Source organism: Syngnathoides biaculeatus, chromosome 10 (genome assembly GCF_019802595.1).
Source record: "Syngnathoides biaculeatus isolate LvHL_M chromosome 10, ASM1980259v1, whole genome shotgun sequence".
NCBI lineage: Eukaryota > Metazoa > Chordata > Actinopteri > Syngnathiformes > Syngnathidae > Syngnathoides > Syngnathoides biaculeatus.
In genome coordinates this window covers 18,477,317-18,497,284 of record NC_084649.1, presented here as the reverse complement: position 1 = coordinate 18,497,284, position 19,968 = coordinate 18,477,317, and the positions used below count along the sequence as shown (strand labels likewise).

The window sequence follows — 19,968 nt, the reverse complement described above, 5'->3', positions numbered from 1 at the left end:
GTAGCTCATCCTTAGGATGTTTTTTTTTTTTTTTTTTTTAATGCCAATCTTTAAAATTTACCCAGGCATCCTTCGAAGTTCATGAACAAGCCCTCGTGGGCTAAGTAATCTTGCTTTAAAAAAAAAATCATAGAGGAAAAAGTTCTTTACGATACAGTGAAAAGAGTGTCTTACTCATTTCTCCTCTGCGCATTACAGCTAGGCTGAAACATATTTCTTTTTTTGTTTGTCTTAGGTACAATAACCTTCATAATTTATGATTTTGATTTTGTGTGTTCCAATTATACGACTGAAGTCTTAAAGTGCAGCAAAAAAGTGATTGTTGTTTTCAATATTGCACATTTGCTTCTTTTCATGTGAGTCCAGCTATAGGTCTTCTCATACGGCACGCATTTGTTTTCATGTGTTGTTTTCAAATCTTTCCGTTGACGAATGAGTGTCACATGGCTTTCTACTGCTCCCACGCCACTGTTACGTTCTTTTTGTTCTTGTTGTTTCTTTTTGTCTGTCTCTTCTGCAGGAGTTTAACAAGTAATCTGCCCAATGTGAATCTACCAAATGTCAACCTCCAAATTCCCAAAGTACCAAATCTGCCAGTTCCAGTAGCGGGACTGTCAGTTAACCTTCCGCAAATGCCTAGCTTTTCAACCCCGTCCTGGATGGCTGCTATATATGACTCTGAGTGTGTATTCAATTAGTTTACTCGAGCTTTACTGAGCAAAAACGGAGAACGCCTTGGTACGAAGATGCTCACGTTGAGGAATATATTGGAAAAAAAATTCGGATTTAGTTTTTTAAGCAGCAGAAAGTAAATTTCTATATGGTCCGGGGCATAAAATGATTTGAATCTACTGTTAATATGAATATACTGCATTGATTAAGCACTTAAACATGATTAAAAACATTCATATTGCATATATATGTAAAACACTTGTACATGGTAATCAATCAATAACGTTAGCTCCCGTGACGAGTATAACAACAACATGAGCAATGTCCTGGTTGGTCCAACAATATTTCATCTGGATTGACCACAACAGAATAAATATTATTCCCATAGCACAGATTGGGAAAATATTGACACTCCACATATTACCGTCTGACTCGCGCCAAAACAGTTCATGTTCATACCAAGGGCGCTCTGAGAATAGATGAGGTCATTTGGCACAACATGCATGCCGTTGAGCTTCAGATGTGATGATGCGGGTCCTTAACCACCCCCACAAAGAAGTCATGTATATACTGTTCATTTCTGCATGCGGTATATACAGGCTGTATGTCACCCCAAGGAAAATCCAATGATTCATGATGCAGAAAACAAACTCGCACTTGAAGACCAGACACCTCCACGTGGCGTTCACAGACATTTGCTTTGGTGGTTTTACGACCTTGACCGCCTCACCGGGAGTCTGATTGGGTGCCGAGATAGCGGCCCGGGGCAAGGGTGGAGGGCGGAAGGTGGCTGTTTTTTTTTTTATCACCACCCGCCCCGGCAGCACTCGCCTGATAGACTCCGCTGCGGCTGAGTCAAGAAGGTCCGCATGGTGCGTCTGATCGTTCTTCCGGGGGGGGGGGGGGGGGGGCATCCAACAGCTTGGGGACATGGACGCTGAGAGAGGATGTGACCATTTGGGAGAAGTAGACCACAAAACACCATGGGAGGTGTCCTCTCTCGCGCCGCCATTCCCCTCGTGACTCAATGCTGTAGCTGCAGTAATTTGACCCCGCATGTGACCACCTCACTCCCCCGATCAATAATCATGCCAGCGAGCGCGATTATTGATTGATCTTTTCCTGTAAAGTTCCCGCTCCTCTCCGCCTCGTACACTGACTGTTCAGTCATGCGTCAATTTGGACGGATCAGTCAGCGTATGTCCAAATAGTAGAGCAGCATCCCTCCGACACTTCCCACCCCTTTTCTCTAACCTTTCACCCCTCTGGGATGAACTTTGACACGTACGCTTTTGTTTCAATGGCAGCAACGGCTCCGGGACGTCCGAAGACCTGTTCTGGAAGCTGGACGCCCTCCAGACCTTCATCCGGGACCTCCACTGGCCCGAGGAGGAGTTCGCCAAACACCTCGAGAGCCGCATCAAGCTCATGTCGAGCAACATGATCGAGAACTGCGTCAAGCGGTATGTGGTGTTGCGCGGAAGCCCGAGGGACCACACCAAGAGTACCGTAATTCCCGTCTTACAGAGCGCACCTGGTTACAAGCCACACCCAGTACATTTGTAAAGGAAATACCATTTGGTACATACATACACCGCAGCTGTGTAAAAGCCGCAAGTGCCGACATTGAAACACGAGATATTTACAAAGAAAGACGGTACACAGAGTTTAATGCTAACACTAGCGCCACGCTGACAGGGTATGTTAAAAAAAAAACATACTGGTAAAAATGACTGAGACATGGCAGTAACACGCTAGCGCAGCGCGAACAAGGCCGGACTGGTAAAAGTCACTTCCTCGCCACACATATTCCACCGGTCTCACTCTTAACTTTTCGACTCGAGTGTCCCCTTGCGGCCGTTAGATAAAATGCACAAATTAGCTGCATCACCCGCAGGGTTGAAAGCGTGTGAAAAAAGTCGCGGCTTATAGGTCGGAAATTACGGTAGCTGGATAGATGCACTACGTAGATGGATACTGGACATAGTTGTGCTATGATACTATTAACAGTGGTTAATATATAACGATGCGATAATTCAATTTAATATGGTGAGCCACACAATGAGTCCAAATTGTGAGGAAAAAATATCGATAGTGAGATAAACAATTTGTACTGTTGTATGTAGTAGGGCTGGGTTCCTCTCACCCTAAAACTGCAAAATCCATTTGTTTTGACACTAGAAAAATGAGTAGAAAATCACAATCAGATCTTTACTCCTTGTACCATTCCAAAATAGACATGTCATTGTCCAACAAATGAAAAATCCAATTTGCTTGCTTGAAAGCTATCTATAGCCCCCTAGATCCAGCCTTATTGTGTTTTTTTTTTTTTTTGGGCGATTGCAGATTGTCTTACAGCACCAGAAAGATGGAATGCTGATCCATTTTTGCAACAACTTTTTTTTTTTTTTGGGAGAGAATAGATGTTGCTAAAATTCTTATTTCTGTGATAAACGGCTTACTTTACCTCGGATCCCTTGTCAGGATCCCTGACAACATTAACTGCTGACAATCATATACTGGCATGTGTTCAATGAATCTTGCCACGGTCGCAGTCTTCATTCACAGCGCTCACACGGCGTGTCCTCAAGGTTTCTCTCTCCTTCCAAACAGCACCAGGATGGCGTTCGAGTCCAAAGTGGCAAAGAGCAGCAAGTCAACAGATTTCCGCATTTCTCCGACATTATGCACCATGTTCAATGTCATGGTGGACGCAAAGGACCAGTCGGCCAAACTGTGCGCGATGGAGATGGGCCAGGAGGTGAACAAGGAAAAAAACAAAGTAAATAAATGTTTTCTACTGAAGTGGGGTACAGATGTACTGATTTTTAATACACCAAATGTTTTTTTTAACATGTGAGAAGCTCCGCACATGACAAGGAACAAAAAGTGTGTTCCTACTGCTCTTTAGAACGTGTGGTAGACTCTACAGAGCACATCAGCCCACGCACATAACGGCATCTCAGCCAACAATTGCGAGACTCCTGCACCCAAGCAGATGTTTCTCATGGTGACCTGTGAGAAGCAGCTTGGTGCCACAAGGAAAATGCAAAAAAAAAAAGACAAAAAATAGAAGGAGCAAAGTTAACTTATTTTTGCAAACTATTCTTGTCATTTCCTTTTTTTTTTTTTTTTTTTTTACTTCCGAGACACAACATTATTATTATTATTTTTTTTTTTGTGTGTATTCCGACTGCATCTGCTTTCAGTTGTCTTCCTAATTGGCTTTCGTGCTTTCCCGTCACAAACGTAGCGTTGTCGACCTTGGTGTTGCCCACACGCGAAGATTTGAAATCGTAATTATTCAACATTTACGATTGTAGGCCTTGACTGTTTCCCGAGCAGTTGAAGGAGGAACATTCACTTTTAACACACCGCAGGTTCACTCAGGGTAATCGTTGAGTGACTTTTGACAGTCACGAACTCGCTGACCTCTGGTCAGAAGGGGGGAAAGCTGCTCAAATTATGCGATTATTGGTCTGTGTCTATCCCACTTTTTTTTCCTAAATAATATTTGACAATACAAACGATGATAACTTTGGTAACGTGATGATTTCTCACTGGACAGAAACAGTTTGCCTCCCAAATCGACGAACTGATTGAGGAAAGCGTGCGGGACATGATTCAGCTCCTGGTTGCAAAGGTGTGAGCTCGCATGTTCCGTCGAATTGATGACTTCAGGCACATTGATTACGTTTTGTATTTACCTTCTTTTGCTTAGTTTGTTGCCATTCTGGAAGGAGTTTTGGCCAAGATATCCAGATACGATGAAGGCACGCTGTTCTCCTCTTTCCTCTCGTTCACGGTGAGATTCAGCTTTGTTTGTTTGACTGGAAGTGATCATTTGTATTCAAAACAAGTAATTTCTTACACGTGACTTGCATTTTAAGTTTAAATGTTTCCTTACAATATGATATACGGTGGAAGACTTCCAGGTCACTGTTTGACCTCCGATTTGTTTGTATTTCAGCTTCCCAAAAATAATACAGAGTGAAGGACTTTGTTACCGTGTCATACTGCTATTACAAAATTGTACACGTAACTGTGTGGTTGATTTTTCAATTAATATTGTTGAAGTCATACAGGTGTGAAAAAAAATAAGTCAATTGGTGTTCATCTGACAATGTAAAGGCAACACAGTGGCTCAGCTGGAAAGCGTTGGCCTCACAGTTCTGAGGTCCCGGGTTCAATCCCAGACCCGCCTGTGTGGAGTTTGCATGTTCTCCCCGTGCCTGCGTAGGTTTCCTCCGGGCAGTCCGGTTTCCTCCCACATCCCAAAAAACATGAAACATTAATTGGAAACGGTGTGATTGTGAGTGCGGCTGTTTGTCTCCATGTGCCCTGCAATTGGCTGGGAGCCGGTTCAGGGTGGACCTCGCCTCCTGCCTGTTGACAGCTGGGATAGGCTCCAGCACTCTCATGACCCTTGTGAGGATAAGCAGCTAAGAAAATGGATGGCTGGATGGATGACAATGTAAAAAAACTATGAAACACTGAAAGGGGATTACAACTGGCTGTTTTAATGACTATAATACAGGCATTTGTGTTTGGAGTGCCTCCTCACGCATTAAGTGTGAATCTCAACAGCAAAATGTTTTGTGAAAATGTATCTTTAAAGTGAGTTGTTCCAACGTTCAGTATTATGTTGCAAAATAGGTCCGCTGAGTTAAATCAATTACTGAAAGTTTCTCCAACTCCAGGAGTCAACCTCTGTTTTTGTTTTTTTTTTTCGCAAACAAAACGGACTACCGAGTTGCAACTGGAACCGAGATTGAAACCCTTGACCTCAGAACTGTTTAGCCATTGGGTCACTAATTAAAAAAATATCCAATTCCCATTCGTCCCCTGTTCAATGGAATATCAACCTCCTAAAAATGGCGTCTTTGATTTTGCTTGCCGGTTTTCAGGTGAAAGCTGCCTCCAAGTACGTGGACGTCCCTGTAAGTGCCAGCCTCACTTGTCTTCCTGCACAAAGTCCCATTTTTTTTTTTTTGGGTGGACCTGCTTCCACGCTTCACGACAGTGTGTCAGCCAGCTGTGCGTTTGTTTTGCAGAAACCCGGCATGGACGTGGCCGACGGCTACGTGACCTTTGTCCGCCACTCTCAAGACATGCTGCGTGATAAGGTCAATGAGGAGGTGTATATAGAAAGGTTATTTGATGTAAGTACGATGCCGTCTCCTCCGCTCAAGCAGGGAGGGGGCCCTACAGAATGTGGCAAAACAACAGGGCAGGGGGGGATAAGTCCTATTTGTTTTCCCTGAGAGCAGGAAAAGTGTTTCTTCCTGTCCTTTCTGTCCTCTCCTCTCTTTCTCTGCAAGCTCAGCTGCTGCCCTCTGCATTACAACAGTGCTTTTGGGCCTTTGTCTATTTAAAAAAAAAAAAAAAAAATCACAAACTTTTATTTACAACAAAGAGTCCATAAAAGCACCCCCCCCAAAAAAAAAAAAAACAACAACAATAAAAAAAAAAAAAAAACAAGGATTATATGAAGCAGTGCTCTCTGGAAATCTCAAGCGCTCCTCAGGAAGAGACATGAGGAGCCTTCAGTGGAAATGCCAAATTGGAAAGGTGGTGGGCTCACAGGCAGGTTGTCATGTGTTGGGTGGGGTGGGGGGGAGGAACGAGAGCACTGTCTTACCCAAACATAATCCTGACGGGATACATTGACAACGATGTGTCCTCCATGTGTGGTTTCAGCAACACATAATGCCGTGTCGTGTGTGTGCTTTCACGTCATTCCGAACCTGTCGAGACGTGCGTCTCCGTCTCCGTCGGCGGCGGCGGCGTGGCGGCTTTTGTGAGGAAGGGAGTCGGGTTGTCACGCACACGCTCGGTGCAGGAGCCGCGTGCCAGAAGAATCTATTTTTGTTTGTCTTTGATTTATTTCTATATTGATTTCTTTCCTGACGTGGCTCTGCTTTTGTGTGTGAGGAGACCCTCGCCTGTGTCCTCACTTCCTCCCGGTGTCCTCTGTGTGGCCCCCGAAAGAGTCGTGTTCAACTTTCTCTGGTGAATTCTTCTCGAGTCGAAAGCCGTGTTTTTAAAGCGACTTAAGAATGTCGGTGGTGGTTGTTTTTTTTTTTTTTCTTTTCTTTTTGCTTCTCATCCGAAAGCATTTCCATCCATCAACTTTTTGCATGCACGTCAAAGCCATCCTTCGATGTTGCTGGCTCTACTCGATCTCTCTTATTTCAACCCTTTTGGTCTCTTCTTATTAACACCATTCCTGCTGACTCCTTCTAGTGAAAAAAAAAAACCTGCAGTGGCTTTATTTACTGGATTTAAATCTGTTTTCTTTGCAGTATTTTTACAGCAGTTCCAACTCTGCATTAAATTGCGCGTCTTGCTGCTTTATGTGACTATACATATATAGATATATAAATATATGACTTGATGTTTTATGTGGACAAATTTGCATCCGTTACAGGGTCAAAATAGATCTTCCATCCACATCGCTGCTGTTTGAAAAGATAAAATAAAATAAAATTCACACGCTGCTAAGTGCATATCAGCGCAACAGGGAGCGTTTTAAGCACTGGGTCTGTTTTACCCACTCAGAAGCCAGAAGAATGTTATTGGTTAAAAGAAAAAGTCCCAATAACAACAATGTTGAATGTAGGAAAATGGGAAGCATTTGTTGAATGATCGTGAAAGTAAGTATATAAAATCCGATAATGATAACCATACAATTGTAGAGCTTGTATAATATCTAATCATATGTGTAAAATAAATAAAATTGCATCTGGTTTTGAAGAAAAGAAATACTTGGAATTTGAACATTATTTATTATTAGATACTTCGTAAAATGCATTTTGCATGGTAATTTTTAAAATCACATTATTATGTCCCCTACTATTGACTTGCGACCAGTTGGGACATTTATAGCAACTTTTTCCTCTTTTTTTATGCTACCTACACAAAAAACAACAACAACAACAAAAAAAACAACATCAGCTTTACAGATGCCACTCAGCAGCACCTGTGTTGCTTAATGGCAATGTCATGGTACCTAATTTTTTCATTCAAGGTGGGTGGGGAATATTGGTACAAGTTAATTGATGGCCACTGATGAAATTTTATCAATATTTGGATATTTCTCATGTTTATGTGGTTATGGCATAAATGAAGGAGCTACCGAAAATCAGCTACATTCTGCATATGAGGTTTTTTTTCTGCCTGTCACTGTACGTCGCTGGCACAGCTAGAACGACAAATAAATGATTATTAGCAGCAAATCAATTCATGGGAAATTGCAGACATTTCCGCAGCACACCCAATGAACCTTAAAGGCAACATGATAGAAAAGAAACGTCTTCATGATGTATAATTATGAGGGGAAAGTGTCCGGCAATTCAGATTCCGCGCGGTTGCGCGAGCCGGCGGAACTGCTGCAAAAATGGCATCCAGTCAATACTGCCACTGCTGAGCCAACGAAAGTACACAGACCAAAAAAAAGTGGCACTTATCTCTAGTGTTGAGTTGTTTTCTCACATTATGTTGGTTGGCATGTTGTTTTTGGAGTCAAATAATCTTCCTGTGTACATCTTCTAGCATGAGCCTTCTTCCTCCGACATTTTGCACACATACTTGTAGGGCAGCCTCCTCCTCAGCACGCACACACCCGCCAGGCCTGCATGCACTGCACGCTCGGCTCGACTGTCAAGTGGACCATCATCCGCATAAGCCCGGAACCCGCCTCCCTTACGCCTGCCCCTCCTTGAGTCCCCAAAAAAAAAAAAAAAAAAAAACCCTCCAAACCGTTCACCTCAGCTGGAGCAAAATTCACGTGGAAGCCGGCGAGCGGACACGATGAAACTTTTCGATCTGGGCCCGATTCTTCTGGTGGTGTTGGTTGGAGGTCTGAATTCTCCTTGATGTTAGTGCTGTTCTCTTGTAGCCTGAAACGCAAACAAACTGGGGCAAAGCAAAGAGAAGGTACACGGCAATAGCACTGCTTCAACCCCGCCTGCTCACCATTTACTCACTCTCATTCCTACTTTTTCTGGGGTTTTTTTTTTGCCAGTAAAAGCTCACCTAACACTTGTTTTAACCCCAAACTCCAAGGCCGCATTTTCGACTATGATTGATGGCCAGTGCAGCCTTTATGTGGCGCTATCAGCACATTTCCCTTATTGCGTCCCACCCCTGCCTGGCAGCTTAATTTGCAGGATTTTTTATTTTATTTTTTTTTTTTTTTTGCACACATGTCCAACTTCAGCATCTGGGAAGTGAAACCACTTTGCACGATTAATTCTTCAAGATCTCCCTAAATCAGGAATGCCAAGCAAGCTTTCTTTATTTTAATACATCTAAAGGCCCGAGTTGTTATATCAGGACAAAGACTTTGCGTTACTTAACTGGCCGACGTGGCAGTACGTGACAATCACACAAATGCCCTCCCCAAAATATATATACAGTGATGGCTCGATTCTCGACCACAATCCGGTCCAGAAAACGATTCGAAAAGTGAATAGTTCGAAAACCGAATCGATGTTTCCCATAACAATGAATGGAAAAAGAAATAATTCGTTCCAAGCCTAAAAAATTGGGCTTTTAAAAGCATTTTGTGTAGCTTTTCCTGATAATAAACTGAATGGTAAAAATACACGTATAGTTTAAATACTTTATACAATAAAATAATTTAAGAAATACATTTATTTTTTGCTTAAAATGTATGCTTTAGTAGGAGAGTAGGCTACCCTGGGACTGTATTGCTGTATCTGTAGCGACTCGGCCCCAAGCATTGTAAACCTTTTTTTTGTAACAAAAGTGTAGAATCACTTTAAACAAGCAACTTGTCTTCTTTGGAGCCATGATTGGGGGTTAATGCGGTAGTCCTCGATAAGAAAAAAAAAAAACTACAGACGTCACTACCGGGACACGTCTGTGTTCACAGGCTGCGTTATGCAGAATAACAAAAGTGCACTGGTTGTGCCGCACGCGTTATGTCATTTCCGTTATTTTTTTCAGGAGGCGTTCGAATTGACAATAACAAAACGCGTCATGGGTGGGTCAACTGCTTGCGCCGCGCCCATGATTATTTCCGGGTTTTTCGGCAGCGTGGGAATTCACAACAAAGCGCGTCGTGGGTCAGCTGGTCTGGCCGCACGCAGAATATTATTTCCGGGTTTTGTTGGGGGCATTCGAGTACCGATTTTCGTTCGATTAACAGAAGCAAAAACGGGGATGTTCGAGAACCGAGGGTTTACTGTACATATATCTATATCTATAGCTATATCTAGATATAAAGAGATATAGATATAGATCTATATCGGCGGCAGACGTAGAGTGTTGGCCTCATCGTTCTGAGGGCTAGGGTTTGAATCCCGGCTCCACCTGTGTGGACTTTGCATTCTCCCCGTGCCTGCGTGGGTTTTCTCTGGGCACTCCGGTTTCCTCAAACATCCCAAAAACATGCATCATTAATTGTACACTCTAAATTGCCCCAAGGTTTGAGTGTGACTGTTGTCTGTCTCCATGTGACCTGCGATTGACTGGAAACCAGTTCAGGGTGTACCCGGCCTCCTGCCCGGTGACAGCTGGGATAGGCTCCAGCGCTCCCGCGACCCTTTTGAGGATAAGCGACTAAGAAAATGGATGGATGGATATCATTGTTTTGAGTAACTACTGAAAGTCACACAAATGAGTTTGTATAATTTAGTAAGCTAATTGTGAAATATAGCCGTTTGGTATTTAGTGCGCTAGTAGCATGTTGCCACTAAGAAGATCCCAGTGAATCAATCATAATTATAGTTATAATAATAACTAAAATGTCGCTAAGAGGACCATATTTTAGCGCCCCAGTCGTAGTTGAAATATCAAACATACAGAAAAATGTAATTGCTCGATCTCACTTTTGGCTTTTCCATGAGGAACGATGCAACTCCCTGAGGATCACGTGACCCAAATTTTCAACTGCATTCAGTGTGGTTAGGTAACAGGACAGGACTCAAGTGTGTTTTTTTTTTTTTCTTGATTTACTTCAAATATTAATTTGATAAGGTTAAAAACAAATACGTAAATATGTAACATTTCAAAAAGGACACAAATGGCACTGATTGGGTGGGGTTGTAAGTACTTCATTGGCATGACTTAGCAGCAGCTGGCTAGATTTCGCTTTAACCTGGAAACATTTTAATTTTTTTTCAATTGCTCAGCCACCCATGAAAAGTAGTTGCCAAAGCTTACATGCCGCGTTACCGTTCAGCGGCGCTCGGTGTGCGGCGGGCGGGCCGTAAGCGGCGAGGAAAAAGCTTATCCGTGCTGTTGACTGCGCCGCTTATCGCTAGCGACGGCATTAAGATCGTTAGTCCATTTCTAAAAAGAAAAAATGCTCCCTGCCTGCGTCTCTCGAAACGACTCGTCGAGATGCAAAATGCGCTCTTACATAAAAACATGATGCGAGTTTGAGCGTTTATAGGCCATAAAAACACGACGTGCAGTCGTAAAACTAACGGGAAAGTGCTCCTCGTTGCAGCTGTTGGAGCCATCTAGGAAAAGAATTTGCTGCGTAGATTATAATAAAATAATCATCCTTTTATGTTAGCGAACAGAAGTTGAGGTGCAAGCTAAATTGCGAAATGTGCCTCAAATCAATTTTCTTGTGACGTTGGTAATCACATTTCAAGTGAAGACGTTAGCTGATGCCGCTAAACTGGAAGTGTACGATGCTTTGAAAGCTCCTCCACTGACATTTTTCTATTGAGGTGAGAAGACAATATTACAACTTTACTTGAAAGAGTACTATGTTTTTTTCCCCCCCATACAATATCAAATTAGGAAACCCTGGAATATTTCCATTTATTCTAATTATAGGTGGCACGGTGATTCAGCTGGAAAGCGTTGGCCTCACAGTTCTGAGTTCCCGGGTTCAATCCCAGACCCGCCTGCGTGGAGTTTTCATGTTCCCCCCGTGCCTGCGTGGGTTTTCTCCGGGCATTCCGGTTTCCTCCCACATCCCAAAAAGATGCAACATTAATTGGACACATTAAAAATTGCCATTAGGTGTGATTGTGAGTGCGGCTGTTTGCCTCTATGTGCCCTGCGATTGGCTGGCGACCAGTTCAGGGTGTACCTGCCTCCTGCCCGTTGACAGCTGGGATAGGCTCCAGCACTCCCCGCGACCCTAGTGAGGATAAGCAGGGAATTTCATCACTTGATTTAAAAAAAAAAAGGAAACTTTTGTGTTATTATGATCTTAATCTTATAATACAAAAACATTCTCAAGCATTTATATAATATTCTCATGAAATTAAGATCCATTGGACTTATTTTTTTCAATCACAACTATTTTTTTCATGATAATGTCTTTATTCTTTTAATATTTTAACTTGTTCTCATGGAATTACGATTTCTTTGGAATTACATTTTTTTCTTCTTTATTCTGAATTCAACATTTCCTTTGAAGTGTGACATTTTGCTCGTGAAATAACTTTTTTCTCTTAAAATGTTACCTTTTTCCTTATATTTCATCTTTTTTTTCCTTGAGAATTCTGATGTTATTTGCATAATAATTTGACTTTTTCTGGCTCCAACTTTGTTGTAATATCCCGATTTCATTCCCACGTTACTGTGGAAAAAAACATTATTTTATGACTACTAAATTTATATATATATATTATTTATAAATGTGTGACTACTACTAAATACTGGATGCATTTTCACGTTTCTTCATAATGTTATGACTCCACGTTTTTATTTATTTTTGAAATATAAACAAACGCATTTTTCAAAAAAAATTTTCAGGGTGGAATGCCGACTTTATTTTCCCAATATTTTCACTTTATTCGTCTCATGCCGGCCGATCTCACGGCACTGGACGACATCGACCGTTTCCGTGTGATACATTGTTTTTGTCGTTTCCGCGATATCGGACTGGCTAACGCGTTACCCGACGACTCACCGGTGGTCTTCCTGATATTTCCGCGCATAATTCTCCGTCTTCTTCTTGCTCTAAATTTGCAGTCGATTACGAGCAGTACTTTACTGCATTTTGCCATCATTGTAAAATAGTTTCTCGTCGCACTTCTGGATAACAATAGATACTTTCCACGTGTGAATGTGCTTCCATTCCGGTAAGCTGCTTCTCCGCGCGGTTCGCGGCACAAAGCGGTAGTCGCGGCTTTTCACGGCGTCTCTGTGCATGCGTGCGTGCATGCGATGTGTGTGTGTCTTTGCTGGAGAGTGTTGCCTTTATGTGTTTCAGCAATGGTACACCGCCACCATGAACCTGCTGGGCACTTGGCTCACCGAGCGCATGGACCAGCAGCTGCACGTCTACCAGCTCAAGATCCTCATCAGGATCACCAAGGTGAAGAGGCGGCGGCCCGCCGGGCTCAGTATACACCACACACAAACGTTTGGGGGTTAAAAATGCACTCTTATCTCTCAAGAACTTGAAATGCTCATCACGCTCTCACTTTTTGAGCAACTTGCTGTACATTCCCTGGTTCCTTTTCATCAGGCTGCAAAGACATGACACCGGGCGCTTTAGAGCGCCTCGTTGTTAACCATAAGTGCTCATGTAAAGAAAGATGTCCAATGTGGGAGCCGGCATGGTGGTTTTGCATCTTTAGAGTGCCTCGTTGTTGCGGCATGGAAAAGCCCTCCAACTCGTGGAGGCTTTAAGCGCACATTTTTACAGCTCCACATGAAGGGAATTGTCGGCATGCGAAAGATGCCAGCATCCACTTTTCAGCGCGCTCGGCGGAGACGCCCACAGCGTTTGACAGCTGAGCACAATTTTGAAGGCTCATTTTGTGGATTCTTTGGCCTTTATGAATAATTCAAACTTGGCGTGGTTGTTAACAAACATCTGTGGCAAGAAGGTGAATGGGAAAATTCACAGCAGGTGTTTGATGGAAGACGTAAAACGTTTGGAAAGGTGCATCGAAGATTTGAGATGAGAGTCACTGATGGTGTAGTGGTAGACTCGCCTGACTTTGGTCCGGGCAGCGTGGGATCGATTCCCGCACAGCGATGGTGTCGATATCTGCCCTGCGACTGACTGGCGACCAGTTCAGTGTAGTCCGAAGCTGGCCGGGTCTGAGCGCTCCCCCGTGCTGAAAAGTCCCCTTGTGATGAATGCGCATGCGTTACTAACAGGGGAACTCTGGGTACGTAGCAGACGCAGACTGGGAAATCCCCCGGTCTCATAGTTCCCCTTCTTCAACAAAGAGGGAGCTAACATACGTTATAGCCTAACCCTCACCCAGCCTTAAAGCAAAAGTTGATTAAAAGAAATGTACATTTGCTGTGTTTATCTTTCTGAGCTCTATAGCGAACATGAAGTCTCGGCGACAAGTTGTCGAAGGGCACGTTGAAGCATGAATGGGGATGTTTCAAACTGGCCGGAAGTTTACAAAATATACGTGCGTGCCCGTTAATCACAAGGAGACTTTTCAGCACCGCGAGCGCTCAGACCGTCACACCGGACCGGTAAAAGTCACTTCCTCGGCACATATATTCCACTAGTCTCACTCTTACCTTTTCCACTTGAGTGCCCCCTCGTGGCCGTCAGAAAAAAATGCACAAATTAGCCTTATCGCCGCATAAACCGCAGGGTTGAAAGCGTGTGAAAAAAGCTGTGGCATAAAGGCCTTAAATTATGGTATATGGATTTTTATTTGCGCATTAATCACAAGGAGACTTTTCAGCACTGGGAGCGCTCAGACCGTCACACCGGCTGTCCCGTGATCCTTGTGAGGATAAGCGGCTTTGATAATGGACGGATGGTTTTGAGAGGGTCATTTTTAAAGGATATCGTGCATTTTGGATTCCTCCTGAAATGTTCACCTTTAGTCATTTGTGTTTGCTGTGTACTGACCTGTACCCGCCATTACCCACCCCCCCACCGCTTCCTCGGCGCTGCAGAAAAAGTACCGCGACTTCCGCCTGCAGGGCGTCCTGGACTCGACCCTGAACAGCAAGATGTACGACACGGTGCGCAACCGGCTGACGTTGGAGGAGGCCACGGCCTCGGTGCGGGAAGGGGGCATGCAGGGCATCTCCATGAAAGACAGCGACGAAGAGGACGAGGACGACGACTAGAGCCCACCCGCCCCCACCTCACCCGAAACGCCCGCCCGCCCCACTCCCCGCCCTCTTAAATCACACTTTTGACTTTAGCCTGGTTAACCGATGCATGTACCAACTCAAGATAGCCACTCTAGGACCTCTTTGTCAGCTCGAAATGCCTACGAAGGAACTATAAACTAATAATAGTAATAACAATGAAAAAAAAAATAGTGCTTATACTGAGGAAACAAGATAAAATTAAAAAAGAAAAAAAAAGAAAAAAAAAAAACGAAACAACTGATTGGCAGTTTAGCTGTGTCATACTAAAGATAGCACCGACTCATTCATTTCGAAATTCATTTCTGTGTTACTAAGCAATATGGAGAAGCATTTGTTGGAGTGAGATAAATAAATAGTGTGTCGCCCGTCCAACGCAAACTACGTGCATATATGGCGCTTCTTTGTCGTACTCTCCATTCATCCATCCATCCATCCATCCATCCATTCATTCATTCATTCACGGTACGTTGTCGTGACGATGAGCGATGTGCGCGGAGACTTTTTCTTTGTCCGTTTTCAAGCGAACGCCAACCGCTTTTTTTTTTTTTTTTTTTTTGGGCGAAGTCTCGCCCGAGACGCGCTTTGACCTTTGAACCGGCCTCGGCGTGGGGGTGGGAGGGGGGGGGGAATTCCAGAGACGCAATACTCTCCATTTTTCGCTCCATTTTGATATCGCGGGAGATTCTATTTTTATTTCCACATTCAAATAGGGGGTTAAAAAAAAAGATGTCTTGAAAACAGGTTCTATTTTAATTGATTACATTCTAAGATTTGTTGTTTTTTTTTTTAAATGAACAATGACAACAAAAAAAAGTTGGTCTGTCTTTGTTGTGTATCTGTGGAATGAGATGTGTGGCATCTGTTTGGGTCTCACTGTTGTTCTGTATATATGATATAAATATATATATAAATATAAAATGCTGTACATTGCATTCTGAGCCATCGCTGCATGCCCGTGGGTTCGAACCCTTCCCGAACACTTTTTATTTTCCTCCTCTCTAGTTTTTCTGTGTCAATTAGCTGGTTCATTCTTGCTTTTTCTTTTTTCCTTTTGAACGCCAACAGTTGTAATATGCAAGAGCTGTGGCCGACAAATAAAAATTATTGTACATGTGTCACCTACTCCTGCTTATTGGATGCACTAATTATGGAAACATGGATATATGAGTGGGCGGCCTCACAGTTCTGAGGTCGAGGGTTGGATCCTGGCCCCGCCTGTGTGGAGTTTGCATGTTCTCCTCGTGCCTGTTTGGGTTTTCTCCAGGCACTCCGGTTTCCTCCCACATCCCAAAAACATGCAACATTAATTGGACACCCTAAATTGCCCGTAGGTGTGATTGTGAGTGCGGCTATTTGTCTCGATGTGCCCTGTGATTGGCTGGCAACCGGTTCAGGGTGTGCCCATTGACAGCTGAGATGGGCTCCAGCAGTCCCGCGACCCTCGTGAGGACAAGCAGCTCAGAAAATGGGTGGATGAAAACTTGATTGAACTATGCTACATTAATGAATGATGGGTGAATAGAATAGGTTAAGGAACTACAGTGGATATAAAGTCCACACAACCCTTTTTCAAATGCCAGATTGTTATAAAACTGTAATGAAAAAAATCAGCCCGAAAGGAATTATCCATCCATCCATTTTCTTAGCCGCTTATCCTCACAAGGGTAGCAGAAAAAAACAGCCCAAAAGGAATTATCCATCCATCCATTTCTTCGCCACTTATCCTCACAAGGGTTCGCAGGCTGTGCTGGAGCCTATCCCAGCTGTCAACAGGCAGGAGGCGGGGTACACCCTGAACTGGTTGCCAGCCAATCGCAGGGCAGATGGAGACAAATAGCCGCATTCATAATAACACCTCGGGGCAATTTAGAGTGTCCAATTCATGTTGCACGTTTTTGGGATGTGGGAGGAAACCGGAGTGCGGACCCGGAGAAAACCCACACAGCCACGTGGAGAACATGCAAACTCCACACAGGCGGGGCCGGGATCGAACCCTGGTCCTCAGAACTGTGAGGCCAGCTGAGCCACGGTGCCACCAAAAGGAATTATTTCAAAATATTTTTTCCATCATAAACATGGCTAATAAACTTATTTTCAACATCATTGAAACTATAATAAAGGCTAAACTACATGGGGGAAAAAATAGTGCGCACTCATAATGGGATGTGGCAAAATGGTGTTTTAATAATGCTCAGATGTTCTAGTTGGCTTTTCCTATTTTAGACAATTGTTCTTGTTCTTAATTTATGCCATTTTGACTAAAATAATAATAAAACACATCTCTTTGTCACTGACTTCCAAGTTACTGAAACAAAAACAAAAAAGCAAGTGATTTATAAGTGGAGGAACTTTTGTATTATCAAAATGTACAGAATTTTTTTTTTTTTTTTTTTTACCCAAGAATTTGAACCCAATAACTTCACTCAGCAACATTAAAAAAAAGAAAAAATAATATGTATAAACTAAAAGCACATCTCTGGCAAAGAAGCGGTAACGCATTGTTAATAATGCGCTCTTCCGGTGAATAAAAAGCCAAAAAGCGGCTAAAGCGTGGACCATTTAATGTTTCATATATTTAAGAAGGCTGAGTCACAGTAGACAAGGCGAATCAACAATAGTGATCGACAGAACAAAGAAAGTGCCAAAGTGAAAAAAGTCATTATCCATCAACAAAAAATAATAATAATAAAAAAAAAAAACAATCCATTTGATGACATTCAATGATAAACTTAAGACAAACGAACAAATACAAGCTGAGAGAGGTGATGGAGAAGAGTGCCGAATGTCTGTCTAAAACAGAGTGAGGACAAAAAAGAGGGGGTCCTTTAAGAAAGAAGAATATAGCCACTGTTGAGGTTACCTGTTGACCAAAGTGGCAAACAAACGTTTTATTTCCACTGGAGACAAAACACAATTCACAGGAAAGTAGTTTAAAAAAAGAAAAAAAAAGAAAAAAAAAACAACAACAAAAACAATCTCTTAAACGGCCAATTTGAGCGCCGACCTCAAACCAGTAAAAAGTACAACAGCTTCACAATCCTCATGCATTTCTTAACCTTTTTATTTTGTATATTCATCTGCATATAGTTGAGGAAATGTATCTGCACGCTGACAATTGAAACATTTTTTTTTTGTCGCTTTTTTTGTTTGTTTTTGTTTTGTTAGTTTTTGGCTGATCAGCGTTCCTTTGTTGAAATGTTTTCACGATAATAACATTTGGCAAAGCTGTGCGAACATGATCCAAACCCACAGCACTAAAACAGCCAGTCCACAAATAGGCAAAGAGTGATTGGCTATTAAGGATATAATATATAGAGATATATATTACAAAAACAGTATAACAATATAAATCCCTGTAAAAAGCAATAAATGTCCACATCGGATGTCGTGACGAGCAAAAGAAGCCATTTTGTTGCGTTTACGTGAGATCTCGACGCGGGTGATGGAGTGTTGAGCCACACGGGAGGTGGGGGGGTGGGGTGGGGTGTGGGGGGTGTGGGGGGGGGGTCAGTCGTGTTTGCAGGACGCAAAAAAAACAAAAAAGGATTCTGAGCCCACCCGCCGGCCCGCGGTTCCGGTCTTCATGCGGGTGCGCGTGACGTCCTCGGGTGGCGGGAGGCGGTAACACTGACGGCTGAGTGCAAAGTGGACAAGAGCTGCTTGTTTATTTTCTTCTTTTTTTGTCCTTCTTAATCACGTTAACGGGGTGCAAACGTCCGGGAGGAGTTGAAGACGAGAAATGGGCGGGCAAAAACATAAATATCCAAAAATGTTTGTCAGTATAAAAAAGTAATAGTAAGGTCTTGTTTTTTTTTTTCTTCCTTTGTTATTTAATCAATAGTCTGGCAAAAAAGGCCTCGCAGGGGAGAAGAAGAAGAAGAAGAAGAAGAAGAAGAAGAAGTTCTTTTCCAAATGAACCGCTTGGACGCCCGCCGCTCCTCAAACCAGCGACTCCATGCTTTCGGCGGGTTCGCACTGGTCCGCCATGGCCGTCACCCCGTTAGTGTCCGTGTGCAAGGGGCCGCACTCTCCGCTGGCCTCCAGGCTCAGCATGGCTTTGTAAAGGTACTGGTACTGGTCCTGCGACGCACAAAAAAAAAAAAAAAACGTACGGAAGACACGACTTGAAGTGCGAGTATAAAAACGGCGACGACATAAACAGATGATACAAAAAAATGCATAAAATATGTGGGCGATAAGAAAATAGCCACCCATCCATTTTGTTTGCCGCTTATCCTCACAAGGGAGTGCTGGAGCCTATCCCAGCTGTCACCGGGCAGGAGGCGGGGTACACCCTGAACTGGTTGCCAGCCAATCGCAGGGCACATAGAGACAAAAGGCCGCACTCACAATCACACCTTGGCGCAATTTAAAGTGTCTGATTAATGTTGCATGTTTTGGGGATGTGGGAGGAAACAGGACAGTCGAGTTGAATACAGATGCACAGAAAAATACATTATAGGGCAATCTAGTACAGTACAAACTATAAAAATGTAGTATATTATAGTACAGTCAAGTAAACTATATTTTTTGTTATATAGTATAATTTATTATTGTACAGAACACTTCAGTCTACAGGCTACAGTACAATAAAGTACATTCCTGTATTGTATTGCTTATTACAGTACAGTCTAGTATAAAATGGTACTGCACACATATATAATTTAATTGCCCTCTGGTGGACATAGCGTGTACTTGCAATTAATGAGCAGCAATAAATCATCCATCCATCCATCCATCCATCCATCCATTTTCTGAGCCACTTATCCTCACGAGGGTTGCGCGGAGTGCTGGAGCCTGTCCCAGCTGTCAACGGGCAGGAGGCGGGGTACACCCTGGACTGGTCGCCAGCCAATCCCAGGGCACAATGAGACAGACAACAGTTGCACTCACAATCACACCTTGGGGCAATTTAGAGGGTCCAATTAATGTTGCTTGTTTTTTTTTTTTTTGTGGGGGATGTGGGAGGAAACCGGAGTGCCCACCCGGAGAAAACCCACGCAGGCATGGGGAGAACATGCAAACTCCACACAGGCGGAGCCGGGATTGAACCCGGGACCACAGAACTGTGAGGCCAGCTGGGATCTACCGTGCCGCCTAGCAATAAACTAGATGATTAAAAGTAAACATCCATATCCGTCAATGTTGGTACAGTACTTGTCGGGCGCAAACGTTTATGTAAATTCACGTCCAGCTTCAGGTTGTGTGTTTAGGAGG

General features: G+C 43.2%; 2 protein-coding genes across 7 annotated transcripts in view; one reads left to right on the top strand and one right to left on the bottom strand.

Moving 5' to 3' along the window:
* Positions 1–15,316, top strand: part of cadpsb (Ca2+-dependent activator protein for secretion b) — a 98,934-nt gene extending 83,618 nt beyond the window's left edge. For 3 of the 6 annotated variants that reach the window (XM_061833468.1, XM_061833467.1, XM_061833466.1), the window contains 9 exons: positions 521–682; positions 1,980–2,135; positions 3,286–3,454; positions 4,241–4,315; positions 4,394–4,477; positions 5,580–5,612; positions 5,727–5,834; positions 12,881–12,985; positions 14,548–15,316. In XM_061833468.1, coding sequence (XP_061689452.1) covers positions 521–682; positions 1,980–2,135; positions 3,286–3,454; positions 4,241–4,315; positions 4,394–4,477; positions 5,580–5,612; positions 5,727–5,834; positions 12,881–12,985; positions 14,548–14,724 — 1,069 coding nt within the window. In that variant the 3' untranslated portion in view covers positions 14,725–15,316. The remainder of the gene's footprint in view (positions 1–520; positions 683–1,979; positions 2,136–3,285; positions 3,455–4,240; positions 4,316–4,393; positions 4,478–5,579; positions 5,613–5,726; positions 5,835–12,880; positions 12,986–14,547) is intronic. The other 3 variants (XM_061833471.1, XM_061833470.1, XM_061833469.1) reach the window with 1 other exon arrangement.
* A 1,979-nt stretch (positions 15,317–17,295) lies between these two features.
* The window catches only part of ca16b (carbonic anhydrase XVI b), a 131,509-nt gene continuing 128,836 nt past the window's right edge, over positions 17,296–19,968 (bottom strand). Inside the window, exon 29 of the mRNA XM_061831416.1 lies at positions 17,296–18,831. Coding sequence (XP_061687400.1) covers positions 18,691–18,831 — 141 coding nt within the window. The 3' untranslated portion in view covers positions 17,296–18,690. The remainder of the gene's footprint in view (positions 18,832–19,968) is intronic.